This window comes from Mus caroli, unplaced genomic scaffold, assembly GCF_978045245.1.
Source record: "Mus caroli unplaced genomic scaffold, Mus_caroli_1 scaffold_6, whole genome shotgun sequence".
Lineage (NCBI taxonomy): Eukaryota > Metazoa > Chordata > Mammalia > Rodentia > Muridae > Mus > Mus caroli.
In genome coordinates this window covers 16,722,760-16,743,939 of record NW_028227261.1, presented here as the reverse complement: position 1 = coordinate 16,743,939, position 21,180 = coordinate 16,722,760, and the positions used below count along the sequence as shown (strand labels likewise).

Below are 21,180 nucleotides of genomic sequence, written 5' to 3'. Positions count from 1 at the left end.
CTGACTCCTGAAGACTGTTCTCTGATGTGCTGTTGTGCATACGTGCCCCCCCCCCCTGCAATTAGAATTAATAGTGCTGTTTTGTTTTGAGGAAAAGAAAAGGAGACCCAGGGAGGTTAACTTATACATCTATAGTCACACAGACAGGGGCAGGCTTGAACCTGCATGCATAAGGTGCACTGCCGAGGTGTGCACCTGAGGCTGTGGTGGCGGACAGGACACTTTCTCCTCTGTCTAGTCTTACCTTCTGCCTGTCCCATCTCCCATTCATCTGCTCTGTCTCAGACTCTTCCACCTCTGTCTCCCAGCATGGCCCCCCTGTTTGTCTAGCAGCAGCCTATACGTGTGCCTGTCTTTTTGTCTGTCCTGTCTCCCAGAATATCGGTTTTCCGTTTGTCTGTTCTGTCTGGAGACTGTCCCACCTGTGTCTTCCAACCTCTCAGTCCTACTCTGCCTGCCTATTTGATGTTTGTCTATCTGCCTGTTTCCTGTATTATGGTTGTTCTATATGGAGGCTGTTCCAATGGGGTGCCCCAACGTTCCTTTCTGTTTGCTTGTCTGTCACCTCTCTACCTCTTTGTCTGTTGTCTGCCTGGTCCCTTCCCCCCTCTGCCCCCCTTCTCCCAGCATCGCCCTCTGTCTGCCTGTATGTCTGTCTACCTGTCTCGCAGCCTGTCCTTTTCCGTCTATCTCTTTTGTTTGGGGACTGTCCCTCCACATTCCCCTGCTTCCCATCTCTTCCCTCCTCTCCTCATCCCCCGACTCTCGCCTCCACCCACGCTGTCCACAGCATCAAGATCTCAGCGAGCTCCGGACAGAGGTCAGACTGGGAACTACAAGTCCCGGCAGCCCGCGCGGCAGCGACGGACGTAGGCGCCGCGGAGGGGCGGGGCTTGACGGGCGCAGACTGCGGCACCGTTCCAGTCGCCGTCGCGTCGTGCAGGTGCTGCCCAGCCCGGCCCATCCGCGGATCGCCGCAACCGGCGCCCCCCGACCGTGCCCCGGGGCCTCGCACGCCGAGCCCAGGCCGCGGGCCACAGCGGCCGGCGATGAGCGCGAGGAGCCGAAATGAGCGCAGGTGAGCGGCGGCCCGGCCCTCCCTTCGGGTCTCGTCCCCAGGTCCCCAGAGACAGATTTAGGTTGCCGCTGCACTCACCCTAGGGCCGGGGGTTCCTGCCCTCCCCATCCCCTCTGAATGCATTCGACCCTGAGTGACAGGTCCCAGTGATGGACGCGGTGCACCGCCTCTGTGCAGCACCCATATGTGCTACATGAACAGGATTAGGGAAGCCAGCTCTCTGCCGGGCCTGGATGGGAGACCCGAGGCACAAATGCATTCCTGACCTACACAGAAAGCTTGCCAGTGGCCACATCCAAGGACCACATCCTGCATGCCCCCCAATGCCAGAATGAGTGTCTTAAGCTGAAACCAAAATCCCATCAGATGCCGATGGCCTGCTAACCTCCGGGTGCTAGCATGTCTCTGTCTAGCCCAGTCCCCAGCTTCCATCCGACCGTGTCTTAGGTGAGGGATGGAAAAGAATGGGGGGGCTACAGTTCAACTTGTGATAAGAACAACGTCTGCCCCTTATGCACCAGACCCCTGACTCTGCACTTGAGCAAAGTCTCTAGCGTCTAGCATAGCATCTAGAATCTACATAAAGACCTCCTAGGCGCACACCCTCCCAGCTTGAGGGAAGCCGTGAGCTCGTGGCCATGGGGGAGCCACCAGAAGTAGATGCTGGTGCCCTGGGCCACTGATAGATTCGCAGCCGGAAGCTGGGTCTTCCGCAGGAAATAAGAGGTTCCCAAATGGCTTTGACTCCCACCCCTCGGCTCTAAGGTGCTGGTGTGTCTGCCCCAGGGCTGGGAACTGGGCTCAAGCCTCGTCTGCGGTGGGTGTCTGTATGTTGGTCTTTCATTCTTGGCCTGCCTTTTCTTGGGCTTTGTGTTTGGGTTTCTGGCTGAGTGCTGAGAAGGGTGTCAAACCTGGACCTTTTGCTCTATTGGAGCTATATTGTAACTTTGTTTTGTTTTGTTTTGTTTTTTCGAGACAGGGTTTCTCTGTGTAGCCCTGGCTGTCCTGGAACTCACTTTGTAGACCAGGCTGGCCTCGAACTCAGAAATCCGCCTGCCTCTGCCTCCCCAGTGCTGGGATTAAAGGCGTGTGCCACCACGCCCGGTGCAATCTTTGCATTATATTATTTAATCTTTTAAAGATTTGTTTTTAAAATTTTTACGTGTGTGTGTGTGTGTGTGTGTGTGTGTGTTTTTGAGGGGATTACAGAAGGTTGTGAATGCTGAAAAGCAAACTCATGTCCTCTAGGAGAACTGACTGTACTCCTAACTGCGGAGGTATCTCTCCAGCCCCTGTTATTTTTATTGTTTGAGATTAGGGTGTCATATAGCCCAGGCTGGCCTCAAATCCAATACATAGTCTCGGATGACCTTGGACTAATCCTGTTTGCACGTCTTCAGTGCTGGTATTACAGTCATGGGCCACTAAACCTAGCTCTCATTTTAAATATGTGATCATTTTTATTACTATTTCCTGTGCACACATACTTTTGTTCCAGCCTGTGTGTGTTGGTCCGAGGACTTTTCCACCCCGACTCCCTGCTTGGAACTCAGGTCATGAGGTTTGTGCAGCTAGGGCCTTTGCCTGCTGTACCATGTGGCCACCACCCCTCCCCCATTTTAAATGAGTCTCCTACTCTGCGCTTTTCTCGAGGCTGTGAGGGTGAATTAAAGGCCCTGTTCATCATAGCCAGCTTCCCCATTTGAGGTCATACGATTCAGGACCTGACTCTTCACAGCTAAGGTTCCCGGTCTCTGAAGAGAACATTTCATTAGTTCCTCTCTCCGAGAGCTGGGGTGAACTACAATGTTGCCACTGCAGGGGGAGAGGCCCTCTGGCTGACTGGGCTGTGAGCTGAGAGCTCCGAGAGCTTAGAGTTTCCATCCCTCAATACCCACAGCCTGAGCAAACCAGCTTTTGAGGTTGCCTTACCAGTGAGTCCCGGGACACTATCCCTTGATGGGTGATCAGTGGCTAAGCCTATCCAAGTGCTTTGAAGATGGCCTGTGCCCCTGCCAGACAGTGCACCCCTGGGTGTGGCCCTTATGGACGCTCTAGAGGTTTCCTGAGATGTGACTTCCTCTTTTGGAAAGCCCCTTTGCCCACCTTCCCCAGGCTGGCTGTGAACATCCTTGTGAAACACTGGGATTCATGATGGACACTGGGGTTCATGGTGGACACTGGAAAGAGCTTTCCAGATTAGCCCCCAGGGGCTGAGAGTAGGGGAGGGGTCAAACATGGGGGGGGGGGGTGGGGGGGATTGGTGGGGTGGGGAGGCGCAAGGGGTTTGACCCATGCTCTCCCTGTTCCGAAGTGCTTGGGTGTGAGTTCATTCAGTGCCTGCTGTGAGTAGGTCAGGAACCAATGATCAAGGGTGAGAGCATGGGGACCCATTTCCAGTCTCCAGCCCCTAGCAGAGTGGCCGTGGGAAACCCAGCCCTTCCATTGGTAACTGCAGTAAGAGGCCACCTCACTACTGCTGGCAGGTGGAACTGGGTCTCGTGATTGGCTCTGGGTTGGCTCTGTGACTTCTTTATCAGCCTGAGCTCTGTCTAGCTGGTGTCCCAAGGGCCACAAGCTACAGGAAGGAGCTGCCGTTCAGGCCTGGAGGCCAGCACCCCTGCAGGTTTCTGTCTGGGTGATGAGAAAGGAGAGGAGCTGCCACGCCCCAGTGGGAAGCCACACAGCTGGCACCAGCCTCAGATGCCCTCTATGATGCCGGCTGACACTCACTCCTCTCTTCCTCCACGTCAGTGCCGTCTCGCTGCACACACTATCGTCTTAGAGATTGGAAATGGAAGTCCAGAGAGGCTGGGGCACCTGCTTTATGAATCACAGCTTGGCAGAGAGCGCAGTTGATGATGGAGACATTAACTGTGGCTCTTGGGCAGGGTACCTCCCCACACCCGTTTCCCAGCTATAAAATAGAGATAGACATAGTGCCTGCTTGGTAGGGTTGTGTGGAGGAAAAAGCAGGTGATTATACAGCCTGGGTCAGCCCTTTGAAACCCCAAGGTGCTGTTTCCTGGCTATCTGGAAGGTGGCTGAGCCCCCACTCTTGACATCGTAGGCAGATGAGGGGCTCCAGCAGGAAAAGCTGCTGGTGATGGAGGACCTGAGAACTTCCTGGACTTTCTGTCCGGGATTCAGGTCCCCTCTGAGAGAGCCAGCCTACTCCTTGGGGCCAAGGGAAAGAGATGATGTTCCTCCTGACTGGCTCTGCCCTTGTGCATGGTCTGCGGTTCTGTGGGAGAGGGCCCACTGGTCGGGCTCTAGTTCGGCTATTTTCTGGGTCCCCAGTTTAAAGAGGCCTCAGGTGGCATGGCACATCAGTTCCCAGCTGTTCCGTGTAGTGTGTGTGAAAGCCCGAGATGCCAGCTTCCTGGCCCTTGTGGGTCTTAGTGGCCTAACCCCAGTTCCCTGGGTATCCATCCCAGGAGGAGTAAGAACGGCTTCTGGAACGTGGGAAGTACACTCTTCCATCAGTGCTGACTGCCACACCCAGATTTGTCTTTGTCTATTGTTTTGTTTTTCAAGACACAGTTTCTCTGGATCGCCCTGGCTGTCCTGGAACCAGATCTGTAGACCGGGCTGGCCTTGAACTCATAGAGATCAAGTGCCTCTGCCTCCTGAGCGCTGGGACTAAAGTTGTAGACCACCACCTCCCACCCTCGATTTGTCTTCATTCAAGAACAATAAAACCTATTGTTTAATTATGAAAATAGTAAGCAAAACTAGTCTGAGAGCCGGCCTGGGCCTGCCTCCCCAAGCTCCATCTCCTTGCTGTGTGATCTTGGCCGAGTTATAATAATAACTTCCTCCCTTTTCTTTAAAATGGAGAGCGGAGGCTGGGAAAATGGCTTGTGGGTAAAGTGCAAGCGTGAGGTCCAGGGTGGGGATCTCCTGGACCAACATAAAAAAGCTGTAGCACACACTTGAAATTCCGTCGCCGTGGGGACAGAGACAGGCCGATCCTGGGGACACTCTCTAGCCAGCCCAGACTAACTGGTGAGCTCTCGGTTCAGGGAGAGACTCTGTCTCAAATGAAGTAAGGAGGAGGAGAATAAAGATTCCCAACCTCGCCAGGCTTGGTGGCGCACGCCTTTGAGAATCCCAGCACTCGGGAGGCAGAGGCAGGCGCATTTCTGAGTTCGAGGCCAGCCTGGTCTACAGAGTGAGTTCCAGGACAACCAGGGCTACACAGAGAAACCCTGTCTCCAAAAAACAAACAAAAATAATAATAATAAAATAAAAAAAAATTCCCAACCTCAACTTCTGGCGCGTGTGTGTGTGTGTGTGTGTGTGTACACTTGAGCCTGTACATGCACACACAAAACACACCTACACACAAAATAAATGAAAACTAAAATGGAGAGATACCTGGCAGACTTATTATGATAGCCATGTAAAAAGGGCTGGGGACAGAAGCCCACATGTGATTAGCTATCAAGCCACAATCATGGGAGACTTGCCACCTGCCTCTCACACACACTCTCCGCCCAGCTTATTGGATAGTCCAGAGACTAAGGTATGCTGTGACTACTGCAGCTTCAAGAGGAAAGTCGGACCTACTGGGTAGAAACTTCCAGAAAGACCTCTGCCCTGTTGGGACCACAGCCCTGCAGATGGGGAGGTGGGAGGGAGGGTCCTCCGCAGTGGCCTGGTTGGTGCTGGTCCCTGCTGCTGACAGGATCAGGGTGGACTTGACTTTATAGAGCACTGGGCACCAGGTCTGAATGAGTACAGCCCAGCCCCTGCCCATGGGTGGCACTGTAGAAGAGTACATGGATGAAATGCAGCGCCCTGCGCCAGTAGAAGCAAGACAGGTGTGCAGGGAGGGCAGTTACGTGCCTCTCTCCAGCTCTGTCGAGAGAGCACACTCGGGAGAGCTATGGGCCATTCAGTTCACAGGCTCAGAAGGCCTGAGGACAGAGTGACCAGGCATGCCAGCTGCGGAAGGAAGAGGAGGCCTGGGGTTGTGGCCTGGCCCCGGGGTGGATTGTCTAGCACCGTAAGGGCCTGGGCTCCAGCCCCAGCACTGAGAAAGAAAGGTGCCTTCCCTTCTCTGACCTCTCTCCTTCCTGTCTACAGACAGCAGCCTGCTCATGGGCAGCACGCCCCCCAGCTATGGGACCCTGACGACAGGGACGTCAATCGATCCCCTCAGCTCCTCAGCTTCATCCGTGGTAGGTGGTGGTGGGCGGAGCGGCACTCTGTCTGCCCCAGTATCCTCCCGACATCTGTTCAGTCCCCCTGACTGCCCCCAGCTTCATCAGCCCTGTGTCTCCTGCATCCCCAGAGGCTCAGCGGCTACTGTGGCAGTCCATGGAGGGCCATCGGCTATCACGCCGCGGTCTGGATGCTGGCAGGGATCCCTTGGCTGCTATTCCGCTGGAAGCCCTTGTGGGGCGTGCGCCTGCGCCTGAAGCCATGCAGCCTGGCCCACGCCGAAACACTCGTTATAGAAATAAAAGACAAAGAGGTGAGTGCAGCCACTGGGGTCTGAGGAGGAGTAACGGGGTAGTGGGGTGCTCCGTGCAACCACCTCTGCCTTGGCTCAGGGTGGGCAGGAGGGAAGCCTTCATATTCCAGTATCCCAGTCTGAGCGGTGGACAGAGGCAGCCGGGTGTGGCCCGCTGGGCTCCCTTATATACTTCTTTAGAGAATGCTTTCTTAGTTTTTACAAGGGGGTGGGGGAGGTTTATCTCAGTCCCAAGACCATACCACAGTCCATCCTCAAGGAAATCCTGGCAAGAACTCAAGCCAGGAACCTGGAGGCAGGGACTGATGCGGAAGCCATGAGGGAACCCTGCTTTTGCCTTGTGCCCTATGGCACGCCCAGCTCACTTTGCTCTCTTACACCAGCCAGGACCACAGGCCGAGGGTGGCACTGCCTGCAGTGGACTGGGTCCTCCCACACAATCGTTAGTTAAGGCTTGCCCACAAGCCAATCTCATGGGGACATTTTTCCCAACTGAGATTCTGCTTTGTTTATTTATTTATTTTTATTTATATTACTACCCTGTAGCTGTCTTTAGACACACCAGAAGAGGGCATCAGATCCCATTACAGATGGTGTGAGCCACCATGTGGTTGCTGGGAATTGAACTCAGGACCTCTGGAAGAGCAGTCAGTGCTCTTAACCACTGAGCCATCTCTCTAGCCCCATTCCCACTTCTCAAATGACTCTAGCTTGTGTCAAGTTGACAAAAAAAAAAACAAAAAAACCAAAAAAACCCTGGAATAATGGATAAGGATGCTTGCTGCATAGGTGCGAGGACCCGATCGATGTAAACATCTGGGTATGGCTGCCCAAGTGCCTATAATGCTTGGCACTGGGGATGGGAGCAAGGGCAGCAGGCTCTCTGGGGTTGCTGACCTCTACCACTAGGGTCAAGGAGTGGCCCTCTGTCAAGGAAGTCAGGCAGAGATCGATAGAGCAACACACCTGGAGTCTGTGTGCACACAGGTGCACTGCTACACACGTGTGTAGACACCATGGTCACATGCGTAAAGACCGTTGGGTATAATGTGCTGTCTAAATTGATAGCCCTGTGTCTTTGGCTTTCCACAAGGCCACCTGGCTAGGGGACTGTCCTGCAAGGATGGAGGCTCTTTTGAAAGGCTGAAGTCACACCTCTGTGTTGCAGGGTAGCTCCAGACAGCTCTTCACGGTTCAGGTGCAGACTGAGGCTGTTGTCGAGGACAGGTGAGACACTGGGTGTCCCTTCCCATGGGGAGGGGGGAGATGGGAGGTCTGGGCCATCCGTTGAGCTGCTGAGTAACTCTTAAACCCTCTCCAGGCTGGAGCTGCCCCCACAGGCCCAGGCAGAGGATGGCCGGAGCCAGGCAGCCGTGGGAGTGACACTGGAGGGCACATGGCAGGACACCTCCGAACTCCACAGGCAGGAAGAGGCAGTGAGTGGCCAGCTGGGCTCTAGACCTAGTCTTGTCCTTCTCTGGGCATCCAGGTCACATGCTGTGTGGGAGGACTGGGCTCACGGTTCTCTGTGTCCCTCTGGCTCTCTGTGGTCCCAAAGGCCTGTGATACTATCTGACGGGCAAGTTCTCTTTCCCATGATGCTATCCCTCTCCCCTCCCCCACCCTGTGCGTGCGAATGCTCCACGCCAGGCCACCTCCCACCGGCCTCTCCTCTCTCACCCAGAAGCAGGCACTGCGCTATTATGTCCTCCAAGGTCAACGCTACGTCTGGATGGAAACCCAGCAAGCCTTCTGCCAAGTCAGGTAGAGGCCCCAGGCATGGCCACACCATCTCCAGCAGGGTGGGGTGGGTACCAGTGCATGATGGCCACTGGGCTAACCCAGGCTACCCGTGGCTGCCCTGAAACCGCGGGCAGTTCATGAAGCGTCTCTCGGCTGGGAGCTGCTGCTTTGTGTAATTTGGGGGTGAGGGTACGTCTCACCTCTTAGAGTCATCTAAGGTACACCTGCTGGGTACCACACCCCATGGTGTGCTTGAGTTGAGTTCCTCAGAAGCGGAATTCTAGATGAGGGGACAGGGACATTAGACCCGTGACAGCACTGGGAGGTGGCAGTGGAAGGTGCCAGGCCTTGTTACTACCAAGAATGCCAGGAGCCTCTTGACCAGCATGGAACATGTACCTCAGGGGTGGCAGACATGACCCCTCGGCTCCACCTGTGAGGGGTGGTGGGCTGTTCCTGGGGAGGTGGGTTCAGCCACATTTGGCTCTTTCTGCCTCTCATACATCTTACGCTCACCCAGCTGGGGTAAATTGGGGTGTTTTCAGGGGAAGAGGCGCCCCACCAGCCTTTGCTGCATGGTAGTGACAGAAACAAAGCTTGTCACTTAGCATTGACTGACCTCAGCGATCCACAGCCTGATGGGGTGGGTGTGTATGCTGCACCCATTTTGCAGTTGAGAAAACAGAGGCACCGCAAGGTTACCTGCTTTGCCTAAGGTATCATTGGTGTAAATGTTTTGTCACTGACACCCATCCCCCACTGCCGTCATCCCTTAGTGAGGTGGTTTGTGGCCCAGTCACAGGAATGGAGAAGCTGAGTTCTCTCTTCAGGGTTTAGTTTGATCGAGGGGGGCCTGACAGCCCTGGAGCCCCACGTTCTTAGCCTGCTGAGGATGGGGTGTGGAGCTCAGGCCCCGTCACCCAGTTTCCCCTCTCCACCTCAGCCTGCTGGACCACGGTCGTACCTGTGATGACATCCACTGCTCCAGCTCCGGCCTCAGCCTCCAGGACCAAGCTACGAGGTATTTGCTGCCCCGGCCCTGGGCTCCCACCCTGCTCTTCCCTCCCTCCCTCCCGTCTTTCCGTTGGTGCCTTCTCGGAACTGTGGCTTCCCTGATGGAAAGTGGGGTGGGTCTGTGGCACCCCGGGACAGCTCAGCGGCCTCCCTTCTTACAGGAAGACCATTTACGGCCCCAACGTGATCAGTATTCCTGTCAAGTCCTACCTGCAGCTGCTGGCGGATGAGGTAACACACCCCGGGGTCGCCCGCAGCAGCTTGTCCAAGTAGGGGTCAGTGTCCTCCGCAGCCTGAGAGAGCAGGTTGAGGATGAGGGGCGTCCACGCAGGGCTTGGACTAAGCCTGCAGTTGTGCCGAGGCTTACCTGTCCTGTCCCACCGCACAGCCTTGGGGAGGAGGCCTGCCTTAGAGCTGGCCCTGCCTCAGGGCCCAGTCTGCTTGGCTGTCAGCCCCGTGAATAAGGATGAGGACTTTACAGTCTGTTCACCCAGGAGGAACCCACGCCTCAGGGCAGAACAAGGTACCGCCAAGGTCACACATAGTCAAAGGAGTCACTTCAACTTGGAAATCACAGTCCCAGCCTTCTGCAAACCACAGCCCGACTCTGGCGCTGTGTGGTTTTAGACGAGTGACCTCCTGTGCCCAGTCTTCAGCCTCGGTGGTGGCTCCAGCTTATGGAACTGCCCTCACCATCGTGTGACACTTAGAAAGCATGGCAGACGTCTGGGGACAGATGCCTGTGTCTTCCTAGCTGCAGCTTGGGGGGAATGTCAGGTAGAAAAGGGGAGTGGGCCTAGGCAGGCGGCTGGCTTGGCTTTGCTCGGAGCAGCCACCAGCTCTGTCTCCAGTATCCAGGCAGCCCAGGGATGCTGTCAATGCTGCCTCTTGCCCCTCCTCCAGGCCCTGAACCCCTACTATGGGTTCCAAGCCTTCAGCATCGCACTGTGGCTGGCCGACCACTACTACTGGTATGCTCTCTGCATCTTCCTCATCTCAGCCATCTCCATCTGCCTGGCTCTGTACAAGACCAGAAAGGTGAGGGCGAATGGCCTGGCAGGGCTGGTCGGGGTGTCCCCAAGGGGCTGCCACCCACTCAGCTCTTCTCGTCCCTCTGTCCCACAGCAAAGCTTGACCCTCAGGGACATGGTCAAGCTGTCCGTGCGGGTGCAGGTGTGCCGACCCGGAGGAGGTGAGGAACGGGACGGGGGAGGCTGGGAGTAGGGTGCAGCGGGGCGGCTGACCTCACTGGACCCCATGTGATCACAGAGGAAGAGTGGGTGGACTCCAGTGAGCTGGTGCCCGGAGACTGCCTGGTGCTGCCCCAGGAGGGCGGGGTGATGCCATGCGATGCTGCTCTGGTGGTCGGGGAGTGTGTGGTCAACGAGAGCTCCCTGACAGGTAAGCCCAGCCCGCACAAGGCCTAGAGCCCTTTCCTTGCCGTCTTAACCCTCTGCCTTTTGCTAGAAGCCTTCGCTGAGTTTTTCTTTCATAACAGTTGTGGCCCCAGCACTTGCCAGCCCTATGCCTTTAAACACTCTGTGCCTCAGTTTCCCCACCTGTAAAATGTGGCTGCCAGTTACTCTGGGGTAGAGCATGCACAAAGTCTTATCAGCATCTACCAAATGGCTGAGACTCTGCATCGTGCAGAAGGCTGTGGCGTGTGAAACAGGGCCCCTGCTTGCGTCCCGTGTCCTTTCCACACATGCACACTGGTACAGCAGCTTTGTACGTGGGCTTATGGTCCTGTTTATTTCTGTTTCTTTTTTTTAAAGATTTATTCTATGTATATGAGCACACTGTTGATGTCTTCAGACATGCCAGAAGAGGGCATCAGATCCCATTACAGATGGTTGTGAGCCACCATGTGGTTGCTGGGAATTGAACTCAGGACCTCTGGAAGAGCAGTCAGTGCTCTTAACCACTGAGCCATCTCTCCAGCTCTCTATTTCTGTTTCTTGTATCATACATATGTATGTAGCACTCCACACACTGCCTAGGAAGCCCTGGTGGACCAGGACTGATGTACTCGTGCAGATGGAGCCACCATGCGCGGCCTCACCTCTTTCTTTCAGTGTTTATGAGATCTGTGCCTGTCTCGGGGGCTGGCATCTGTGATCCCAGCACTCAGGAGGCTGAGGCAGGAGGATCACTAGGTCCAGGCCAGCTGAGCTAACAGTGTGATAGGAATGGACGTTTGTTTCCAAGGAAGGTTCTGGCTTGAGGTGGCTGCTGTTCTTGTGCTTGTGATATGTGGCACTAGCAGTGGGCTCCAGGGCCTCTCCCGCTGAGCTAAGCTCCCCACGACATTGTTCCTATCTTGTATTTAAGCAGAGTTGCCCAGGCTGCCTTTGAATTTACTCTGTAGTCCCAGTAGACTTCAGACTTGTAATCCTCCTGCCCCAGCATCCTGAAAAGCTAAGATTACAGGCCCTCCACCAGGCCCAGTTTTGGATTTTACCTGTGTAATAAGTTAATGATGCAAACATGGTTGTAACCCCAGCACACAGAAGCAGGGTCACACAGACACACCTTAGCTAGACCTAGTGGGTCTAGCCTAGACTACACAGTGAGACTCTAACTCACTGAGAACAGCAACAACAAAACCCTTAAAACACAAAACAAAGAGCCAAGGGACTAGGTGGTGTAGTGGCACACATTGGCAGTGCCAGCACTGGGAGGTTGAAGCAGGAGGTATCAGGAGTTCAAGGTCATTGACTATACAGTAAGTTTGAGGCTAGCCTGGGCTTCATGAGACTGTGTTTAAAAAAAACAACAACAACAACAAAACCTCTGACCCCCATGGACTGTGTCACACTTACCTAATCTTAGGGATGCCAACAGGCTGGGGTACCCTTGAGTTCCCCCAAAATATGCATATTATAGCTGCCCAATAATACTGTCTTCACAGGGACTCCTTAGGGCTCTGCTTTGCCAAGCTGGCTGCCCAGGGCTTCATAGACGTGACACCCCCCCCCCCATGATATCCTTATTAGATTTGAAGTGAGTGTCCTGGTGTCCACGTATCTTTGATGCCAGCACTCAGGAAGCAGAGGCAGGTTGATCTCTGTTTGATGCTAGCCTGGTCTACATCTATGAGACCTTGCCTTAAATGAGATCAACACAAGAAGCAGGGTGTGGTCAAGTGTGGGGGCTCAAGCCAGCAATTCCAGGACTCTACAAGCTAAGTCAGGGAGATTATAAGTTCGAGGACAGCCTTATTACATAGCAAGACCAGTCTAAAGTCCGCAAAAATGTGTTTGTGGTAAACTATCTCCAGTAGAAGGGCTCCCCAAACATTTGCCCCCAATATACTCTAAGTGACCTAATTACCCAAAGCAGGCTCCTAGGAGCAGGTGCCCCCCACCCCTAGTATTGCCTCCCGGTCTCAAGCCCTTTGCCTCTTCTGGCTTGTGTCCCTCTCCCTGTCCACCCAGTCACAGAGGTAAGTGTGGCTTCAGAACAGCTGTGGGCAGGAGAGCCCTGAGGACCTCCTGTGGACCTCACACCGTGTCCCTCCCAGGGGAGAGCATCCCTGTGCTGAAGACGGCCCTGCCAGAGGGGCCCAAGCCCTACTGCCCAGAGACCCACCGGCGGCACACTCTCTTCTGTGGCACCCTCATTCTGCAGGCCCGAGCCTACGTGGGACCCCGTGTGCTAGCAGTGGTGACTCGGACAGGTACATATGGGGAGATGGGGAGGAACGCTGAGCTCAGCACGTACAGGATCGGTGGCACAGGGCAGGACAGGACCTGGAGCATCCTCCCCCTCCCCCGGCAATGCATGATTCTTCTCAAACCCAGTTGAGCCTCTAGGTCCCAACTTTTTTTTTTTTTTTTAACACGTGTGTGAGTGTTTCGATGTATGTTTGTCTGTGCGTATGCATGCCTGGTGCCTACAGAATCCAGAAGAGGGCGTTGGATCCCTTGAAACTGGAGTTACGGATGGTTGTGAGTTCTGTGGGTGCTGGGAAGTGAACTTAGGTCCCCTGGAAGATCAGGGGCCGCTCTTAACCACTGAGCCATCTGTCCGGCCCTCATGTCCTCTTCTTAGCAGAAGTCAGGCAGACTGTAATGCAAGCAAGCTTTGCAGTGTTTGTAGGGGACAGCAGAGATTCCCCTGAGGGCTGGGGGGGCGCGGGGGGGAGAAGACTTAGCTCGCCCTTGATCTACATGAAACCACCCACTTAAGAGTCTGTCTGTTAATCTCCTGTGGGGTTCCTGCCTAGTGGCAGCAGTTGGTGGTGCACGCCTTTAATCTGAGTACTGAAAAGGGAGAGGCAGATGGAGCTCTGTTTGAGGCCATCTTGGTCTACAGAGCAAGCTCTAGGCAAACAGGGGCTACATACTGAGACCCTGTCTAAAATAAAATTCTACAAGGGTTATGCACTTATAATCCCAAGTGCTCGAGAGGTGGAGGCTGAGGGGTCAAAAATTGAGGTCCAGCCTGGGCAATTTAGTGAGACTCCTCCAGTCAGGATAAAGAGGGCTTCGGAAAAGTGAGAGGGTTCTCGGCAGGGCACTTGCCTAGTTGGGTAAGTTGGGTCCAATCCCTGAGCCACAGGAAGAAAATAATTAAAAAGACCTCTGTGGGGGTTGTGCAAGTCTTGGCAGTTGTCATCTGTAACCCCAATCCTGATGGCTTTCATTGAGAACATTGTGACCCCGGGCTGCAGCAGTGTCCCAGGAGTGGGAAGAGCTTGTCCTAACCTCTGTCCCTGCCTTGGCTGTCTGTCTGTCCCCAGGGTTCTGCACAGCCAAAGGGGGCCTGGTGAGCTCCATCTTGCACCCAAGGCCCATCAGCTTCAAGTTCTACAAACACAGCATGAAGTTTGTGGCTGCGCTCTCCGTCCTGGGTGAGTGGGCCACGTGCCTCCCTCTCACCCTGCGGACAGCCCCAGCCCGGGTGGGTCAGGGTCCTGCTCACCCCCTGCTATCTCCCCAGCTCTGCTCGGCACCGTCTACAGCATTGTCATCCTCTACCGCAACCGGGTAAGCCGGAGCCGGGTGGGACCGGAGCCAGGTGGGATTGCCAGCCTGCGGGACCCGCCCAGCTCCACCTCTGAGTTCACAGTGTTTCCTACCAGGTGCCTGTGAGGGAGATTGTGATCCGAGCTCTGGACCTGGTGACGGTGGTGGTACCACCCGCCCTGCCTGCCGCCATGACCGTGTGCACACTCTATGCCCAGAGTCGGCTGCGCACACAGGGCATCTTCTGCATCCACCCGCTGCGCATCAACTTGGGGGGCAAGCTGCGGCTCGTGTGCTTTGACAAGGTGGGGCCTGGCTGCCAGGATGCAGGGACTGGGCACTTCAGCAGATGGCCTGCTATACCTAGACAACATCCAAGTGGGGAACACTCGGGGACCACCCTTCACAGCCAGCTCCTACCCACTCTGTCTCATGCCTGGCAGATAAAATGCCAGAAATCATTTAATTGTTGAAGAACCATTGTGGGGCTGCTATGTTGGGCACTTGAGTTCACAGCCCTGGAATCCAGTAGGAACCAGCAGAGGTGGCAGGGATTGGGGTGTGTGTGTGTGTGTCTGTGCATGTGTTTGCCTGTGTCTAGGGGTGGAGTGTGCCTTTGTGGGTCTGTGTGCCAATGACTATGTCTGTGTGTGTGTATATCTTTGCCTCTGTGTCTGTGTCTATGTGCATGTGTGTGCCTGTGTCTATGGGTGGAGTGTCTGTGTGCCTTTGTCTGTGTCTATGTGTGTATATATTCGTATCTGTGTGTGTTTGTGTGTGTATGCACGCACATGGTGTCTGTGTATGCATGTGTGTGCCTGTGTCTATGGGTGGAGTGTGTCTGTGTCTTTATGTGTGTGTGTATTTGTCTCTGTGTCATTGTATGTGTGTGTGTGTGTGTCTCTGTGTGTGTGTATACTCGCACATGCACCTAGCAAGTGAGAGTACCAGGAGCACACTGAGGACAGTGGGTATTTTGCCCAGAGCCACCTTGATGGCATGACCAGTTTCGCCCACTGAGCTTTCCCGTGAAGAGGAACAAGCGTGTGCAGCCCTTAAGGACACTGAGCTGTGGTGTCAGACGGGAAATACCAGCTGAGCTCCACCTGATGGCCCGTCAGGGCCATGAACTGAGCAAGGAAAGGGAAGGCTGTCAGACTCAGATAGGGGTGTGGAGGTGACTCCAGCAGGGACACAGGGTCCAGAACAGGCCTCCTGTGGCCCTTGCTGTGGGACTCGCCTGGCTTGGGGTGTGGGGACCAGCTCTGCAAGGCCCGACTCAGCCAAGGACTTGGCACTATCCTCTTGCAGACAGGCACCCTCACGGAGGACGGCTTGGACGTAATGGGCGTGGTGCCCCTAAAGGGGCAGGTGTTGCTGCCACTGGTCCCAGAGCCCCGCCACCTGCCCCTGGGGCCCTTCCTGCGAGCACTGGCCACCTGTCATGCCCTCAGCCAGCTACATGACACCCTGGTGGGTGACCCCATGGATCTGAAGATGGTGGAGTCTACAGGCTGGGTGAGGAGGCTGAGCAGGCCACCTTGTACCCGCCCCCCATGGTCTCTGTCCCATCAGCCCACCTGCAGTCACTCTCAGGCAGAGCCTTGTGTCAGGGTCTGCTCTCTGCTGGCATCCCATTGTAACTTTTCTCTGTCACTATTACCTTGGCCGTAGCCTAAGCTCAGAACCTGTTTCACAGAGATTTTAATAACTTACCCAAGCTCACTCATCAGCTTATCGGTGGGACAGCCAGAATGCCCATTTGGATCTTACCCCTCCAGTCAGGAAGTCTTCCATGGGTCTAGTCCTGCTGGCCCCTTTGCCAAGGCCCCAGGTCCCAACCTTCTTTGTCCCCAACCAGGTCTTAGAGGAGGGTCCAGCTGCAGGCTCAGCACCTGGGAGCCAGGTCTTAGTGGTAATGAGACCCCCACCCGGGGGCCCTCGGCAACAGGTAAGCTGCAGAGTGACTGGGCCTTGGGGCCTTGGAGTGGGCCTCAGCCAGCCCCTCAGCTCTCCTCCCACCCGCAGGAAGAGCCACCAGTGCCAGTCAGCGTCCTCTGCCGCTTCCCCTTCTCCTCTGCCCTGCAGCGGATGGATGTGGTAGTGACATGGCCAGGGGCCACCCAGCCTGAGGTCTACGTCAAAGGCTCCCCAGAGCTTGTGGCCAGCCTCTGCAGCCCCGAGACAGGTGAAGGCGGCAGGCCCAGAGTCCACCAGTGGGTGTGAGCCTAGAGTGGGGGTGGGTTCCGGTTCGTGCCGCACACACCCTCCCCACAAGCCCTGATACCTCTCTCCCTCCACAGTACCCAGCGACTTTTCTCAGGTACTGCAGAGCTACACAGCTGCTGGCTACCGAGTTGTGGCCCTGGCTGGCAAGCCACTGCCCATTGAGCCCAGCCTTGAGGCCGCTCAGCAGCTGACAAGGTGAACCCAGTCCCAGGGTATCTGGAGGGAGGTGCTAAGCCCAGGCAGTTCCCCACTCCATCTGGACACTGGGAGAAGGCCATTGATTTCTGTCTGACCTCTGACCCGGAGATGCTAATCCTCTAGGGACACTGTGGAGCGGGAACTGAGCCTCCTGGGGCTGCTGGTCATGCGGAACCTACTGAAGCCACAGACGGCCCCGGTTATCCAGACTCTGAGGAAGACGGGCATCCGCACCGTCATGGTGACAGGTAGTATGGCCTGGAGGTGGGGGGGAATCTGGGAGAAGGCCACAGCCTGTCCTTCCCGGCATCTCCTGCTGCAACATCCTTTTAGAGCCAGACCCTTCCCCATCTTTCTGTCACATGTGTCACTGTCACCCACATGTCACGTGAGCTCAGAGCTCTGGGGCTCAGAGAGGGATGAGTTCCTAAGAACGAGGTAGGGTATCCACCCAGCCAGTCACCTGTTGGGCCACCAGAAGGTCACCAATCTATTCCAGGTCCCTCCTCCGTGTGGGCGGTGACAACCTCCTAAAGTGAGGATTTCCACTGGAGTGAAAGGGCCTTCGTGGGCAGTCTGTCTGTCTCACACATGCCAGCCCCGTGCTTGCATACGTGCCCGGTGGCCCAGTCTTGATGCTGCATGCCAAGTGTAGAGCTGGAGTCCAGCCTCCAGCCACTCCCCTGACTCTCTGGTGACTCAGTTTACCACTGAGGAAAACAGTCTAGGAGCGTGGCTAGTTGGCCGGTTTGCCCTGCTCAGCCATGATTGGCAGTTCTCATGGATGGTCTCTTGTAAGGGTCAGGGTGGGGTCAGGGTGACAAGGCCCTGGCCACTGTTAGACTCTGACTCTACCTCACACTCCTAGGGGACAACCTGCAGACAGCAGTCACCGTGGCCAGAGCTTGTGGCATGGTGGGCACCCAAGAGCACCTGGTTGTCATCCATGCCACCCACCCCGAGCAGGGCCAACCTGCTGCCCTCGAGTTCCTACCAACGGAGTCCTCTGCAGTCATGAATGGGGCGAAGGTGAGACGAACCCACCAACACTGGCTGTGCCCACCAAGAGTGACCCCATTCCTTGTCACCTGGCCCAGGCCCAGGCTCCAGGGAGGGAAAGGGCTACTGAGCTGAGTTTCCTGACTGCCTAGGTCCCTGTCCAGGCCACAGGCTATCCCATGGTGCCAGAACCCCAGTCCTGTCACCTGGCCCTCAGCGGGTCCACGTTTGCAGTCCTTCGGAAGCACTTCCCCAAGCTGCTGCCCAAGGTACAGCTGCCCAGGGAGGGGCTCTGCACCGCCTGTCTCTGTGTGCCAGCTGATGTGTCAGCCCTCCCTCATATATGCCACAGGTCCTGGTGCAGGCTACCGTCTTTGCCCGCATGGCCCCGGAGCAGAAGACAGAGCTAGTGTGTGAACTGCAGAGGCTTCAGTGAGTTCTTGTGGTGGGGGAACTTAAAGGGCTGAGGAACGACCGTGAGGGTGTCCGTCTGTCCTCTCACCTCCATGAGCATTAGTGACCCTTCATCTTTCAGAAGCTCCCAGAAGCCAGACGTGCTGGCAGTATGCTACAATCCCAGCACTTGGAAAGCAGAGGCAGGAGGATTACTGCTAGTTTGAGGCCTTTGTGGACTATGTAGGGAGACTGACTCAAACAAACAAGCAAAACAATCAGGGCTAAGGATGTCACTTAGTGTGTTCCAGGCCAGCCAGGGCCCAGCAAGGGCCTGTCTCAATCACAAGCAAATAAACAAACAGTAAATAACGCTTAGGTCGGGCTGGGATTATGGTAAGAGCGCCTGCCCAGCATTTGAGAGATCTTGGGATCCATCCCGAGCACGGTAAAAAGATCAGGTGTCCAGGTAGGCTTCCCTGTGTCTGTCATGCCAAAAATAATTTCACCTATTTACCAAGTGTCCCTCCATCAATAGGTTGGACTCTCCCAATAGCCTGTGGAGGCTCAGGCCATACCCATTCTCTTTCTGTCAGGTACTGTGTGGGCATGTGCGGGGATGGAGCCAACGACTGTGGGGCCCTGAAGGCGGCTGATGTGGGCATATCACTGTCCCAGGCAGAGGCGTCAGTGGTCTCTCCGTTCACCTCCAGCATGGCCAGTATTGAATGTGTGCCCACTGTCATCAGGTAAGGCAGGCGGGTCCTGTTGGGGGCGGAGCTGTTGGGAGGCGGGGCCTTCCACAGCTGGAGCAGCTGATGTCCTGTCTATCTTTGCCCCTAGGGAAGGCCGCTGCTCTCTGGACACTTCATTCAGCGTCTTCAAGTACATGGCCCTCTACAGCCTGACCCAGTTCATCTCTGTGCTCATTCTCTACACGGTGAGTGAGCAACAGTAAAACCCCAGACCCCAGGCCAGCACCCCTCCTACATCCCACACCAGGGAGAAGTCAGGGTAGCGTGGCTAAGAGCCCAGTCCCTTCTAAGATGTGCGACTCTACCATTTGCCTGTTGTGATTCAAGGCAGCGAAGCTCACGTGGTTCTAAACCTTAGGACAGGGGTCTTGAGAAATGAGGCCACTGGCTTGTGCTACCAACTATCTCTAATTCCTGAAGCTTTCAGTGTGTGTGTGTGTGTGTGTGTGTGTGTGTGTGTGTGTACGCGCGCACATGCGCACATCCCAGGGGGCTGTACACTCCAAGACAGAGCCTGGGCAGAGTGACACAGAGCCGAGGCCCTGCCCTGCAGGCCCTCCCTTCCCCAGCTCAGAGCATGTCCTGGTCCTGTTTGCTTACACCAATGTCAGGAGTGTCCTGGGCCAGATCCACATCTACCTCAGGGTTTCCCTAGAGCAGAGACAGTGTGGCAGCCCCTCGGAGGATTCGCTATATGTAAAGCAGCCTTCCACAGGAACTTGAGACTAGGAGTCAGGACAGCGTGTATCAGATGACTGGGACATGCGTCCTAAGGATGCAGGGTCAGACAGAGAGCAGGAGGGATTCCTCCCCAGGCTCTGTGAGGACTGGGGCTCTGCAAGAGCTGGTCCTCAGCTTCCCCTGGCCTCTCCCGCCACAGATCAACACCAACCTGGGAGACCTACAGTTCTTGGCCATTGACCTGGTCATCACCACCACGGTTGCGGTGCTCATGAGCCGCACGGGCCCTGCACTGACCTTGGGGCGAGCGCGGCCGCCAGGGGCGCTGCTGAGTGTGCCTGTGCTTGGCAGTCTGCTGCTGCAGGTGGCCTTGGTGGCCGGCATCCAGCTGGGGGGCTACTTTTTGGTCATAGCTCAGCCCTGGTAAGTAGCAGGCGCCCGGCACCAGCACTGCCTCTGCCTCTGCCACCTCTGCTCTCTCCCTAACCCCACTACCACGGTCCCCAGGTTTGTGCCTCTGAACAGAACGGTGCCCGCACCGGACAACCTGCCCAACTACGAGAATACGGTGGTCTTCTCTCTGTCTGGCTTCCAGTACCTCATCCTGGCCGCAGCGGTGTCTAAGGGGGCACCCTTCCGCCAGCCGCTCTACACCAACGGTGCTGCCGCGTGGGGGGCTGGGGGGCGGGCTGAGGGGTGGCAGCTAGAATGGAGAAGGGACCCAGAGTAGAGCGTGCATTTGTGTGTGATTGTGTGTGGTTGTGTGCACATATGTGCGTGCGTGCATGCGTCCCAGGGCGCAGCGCCATTGCTGACAGACTCCCCCACCCCCAGTGCCCTTCCTGGTGGCCCTGGCGCTCTTGGGCTCTGTCCTGGTGGGCCTCATCCTGGTCCCCGGCCTCCTGCAGGGGCCCCTAGGACTGAGGGACATTGCGGACAGCTCCTTCAAGCTACTGCTGCTGGGTCTGGTCGCCTTCAACTTCGTCGGCGCCTTCATGCTGGAGGTAGACAGGGACCACAGGGATAGAAGCAGTGGGAGGGACGTGGAGGACCCAGGCCCGGCTGTCCCTCCACACTGCTTCACTGCCCTCTACAGAGCGTGCTGGGCCAGTGTCTCCCAGCCTGCCTGCGGTGGCTGCGGCCTAAACGGGCCTCCAAGAAGCAATTCAAGCAGCTGCAACAGGAGCTTGCAGAACATCCATGGCCCACTCCGCCCATTGGCTCCGTGAGGTAGTGCAGACCTTGGAGGGCATGCTGGACACTGGATCTCCCTGCCCCTGAGCCACGACTGGAACTCTCTCAAGAGACAGTACCAGTCACCTCCCACAGCCCTGAAGCTGGCTGCTGTCACACTGCTGTCCGGACACACTCGCCTGGGGAAGTGCTGACTGCTGTCTCACTTTAGACCATCCTGTGTAGAGATAGCAGCTACCAACTCCATCCAGAGCTGCTGGCACTATAGCAAATAAAGTGCTGGCTTTCCTGACGTGGCGGCACTGGTCTTGTATGGACGCTGTGGTGTGTGCCATTGCCCAGGTTCCCTGCTCACACAGGACGCCTGTCTCTGTCTGACCTGACCATCCTTTTCATCCGACAGTATGCCTACCATAAGTGGGGTGCACGTTACATACAGCTTAG

The 21,180-nt window shown here is 56.0% G+C and overlaps 1 protein-coding gene across 8 annotated transcripts; it reads left to right on the top strand.

Moving 5' to 3' along the window:
- Nucleotides 1-889: 889 nt before the first annotated feature.
- On the top strand, nucleotides 890-21,028 carry Atp13a2 (ATPase cation transporting 13A2). 8 transcript variants are annotated; one of them, XM_085838753.1, is made up of 29 exons: nucleotides 890-1,078; nucleotides 6,170-6,264; nucleotides 6,378-6,560; nucleotides 7,729-7,787; nucleotides 7,882-7,996; nucleotides 8,248-8,324; nucleotides 9,247-9,324; nucleotides 9,479-9,548; nucleotides 10,221-10,355; nucleotides 10,443-10,509; nucleotides 10,587-10,718; nucleotides 12,841-12,996; nucleotides 14,062-14,172; nucleotides 14,262-14,308; nucleotides 14,404-14,592; nucleotides 15,599-15,805; nucleotides 16,149-16,238; nucleotides 16,316-16,475; nucleotides 16,591-16,711; nucleotides 16,838-16,962; nucleotides 17,583-17,743; nucleotides 17,878-17,982; nucleotides 18,066-18,145; nucleotides 18,703-18,855; nucleotides 18,950-19,046; nucleotides 19,742-19,965; nucleotides 20,050-20,201; nucleotides 20,451-20,546; nucleotides 20,639-21,028. In XM_085838753.1, exons 1-29 carry the CDS (start codon nucleotides 1,069-1,071, stop codon nucleotides 20,686-20,688), a joined length of 3,345 nt encoding a protein of 1,114 aa, XP_085694879.1. In that variant the 5' UTR covers nucleotides 890-1,068; the 3' UTR covers nucleotides 20,689-21,028. The 8 variants fall into 8 exon arrangements, with proteins under 8 accessions (XP_085694879.1, XP_085694877.1, XP_085694878.1 ...); XM_085838751.1 differs by having other exon boundaries at nucleotides 20,377-20,546; XM_085838752.1 differs by having other exon boundaries at nucleotides 17,866-17,982.
- The last annotated feature ends 152 nt before the right edge of the window (nucleotides 21,029-21,180 follow it).

Excerpts from the sequence above, each read along its gene's own strand:
- Atp13a2 (XM_021160151.3), top strand. Across the intron at positions 14,593-15,598 it reads GGCTCGTGTGCTTTGACAAG|ACAGGCACCCTCACGGAGGA; the intron begins GTGGGGCCTGGC and ends ATCCTCTTGCAG. Across the intron at positions 17,744-17,865 it reads CAGTCATGAATGGGGCGAAG|GTCCCTGTCCAGGCCACAGG; the intron begins GTGAGACGAACC and ends CTGACTGCCTAG.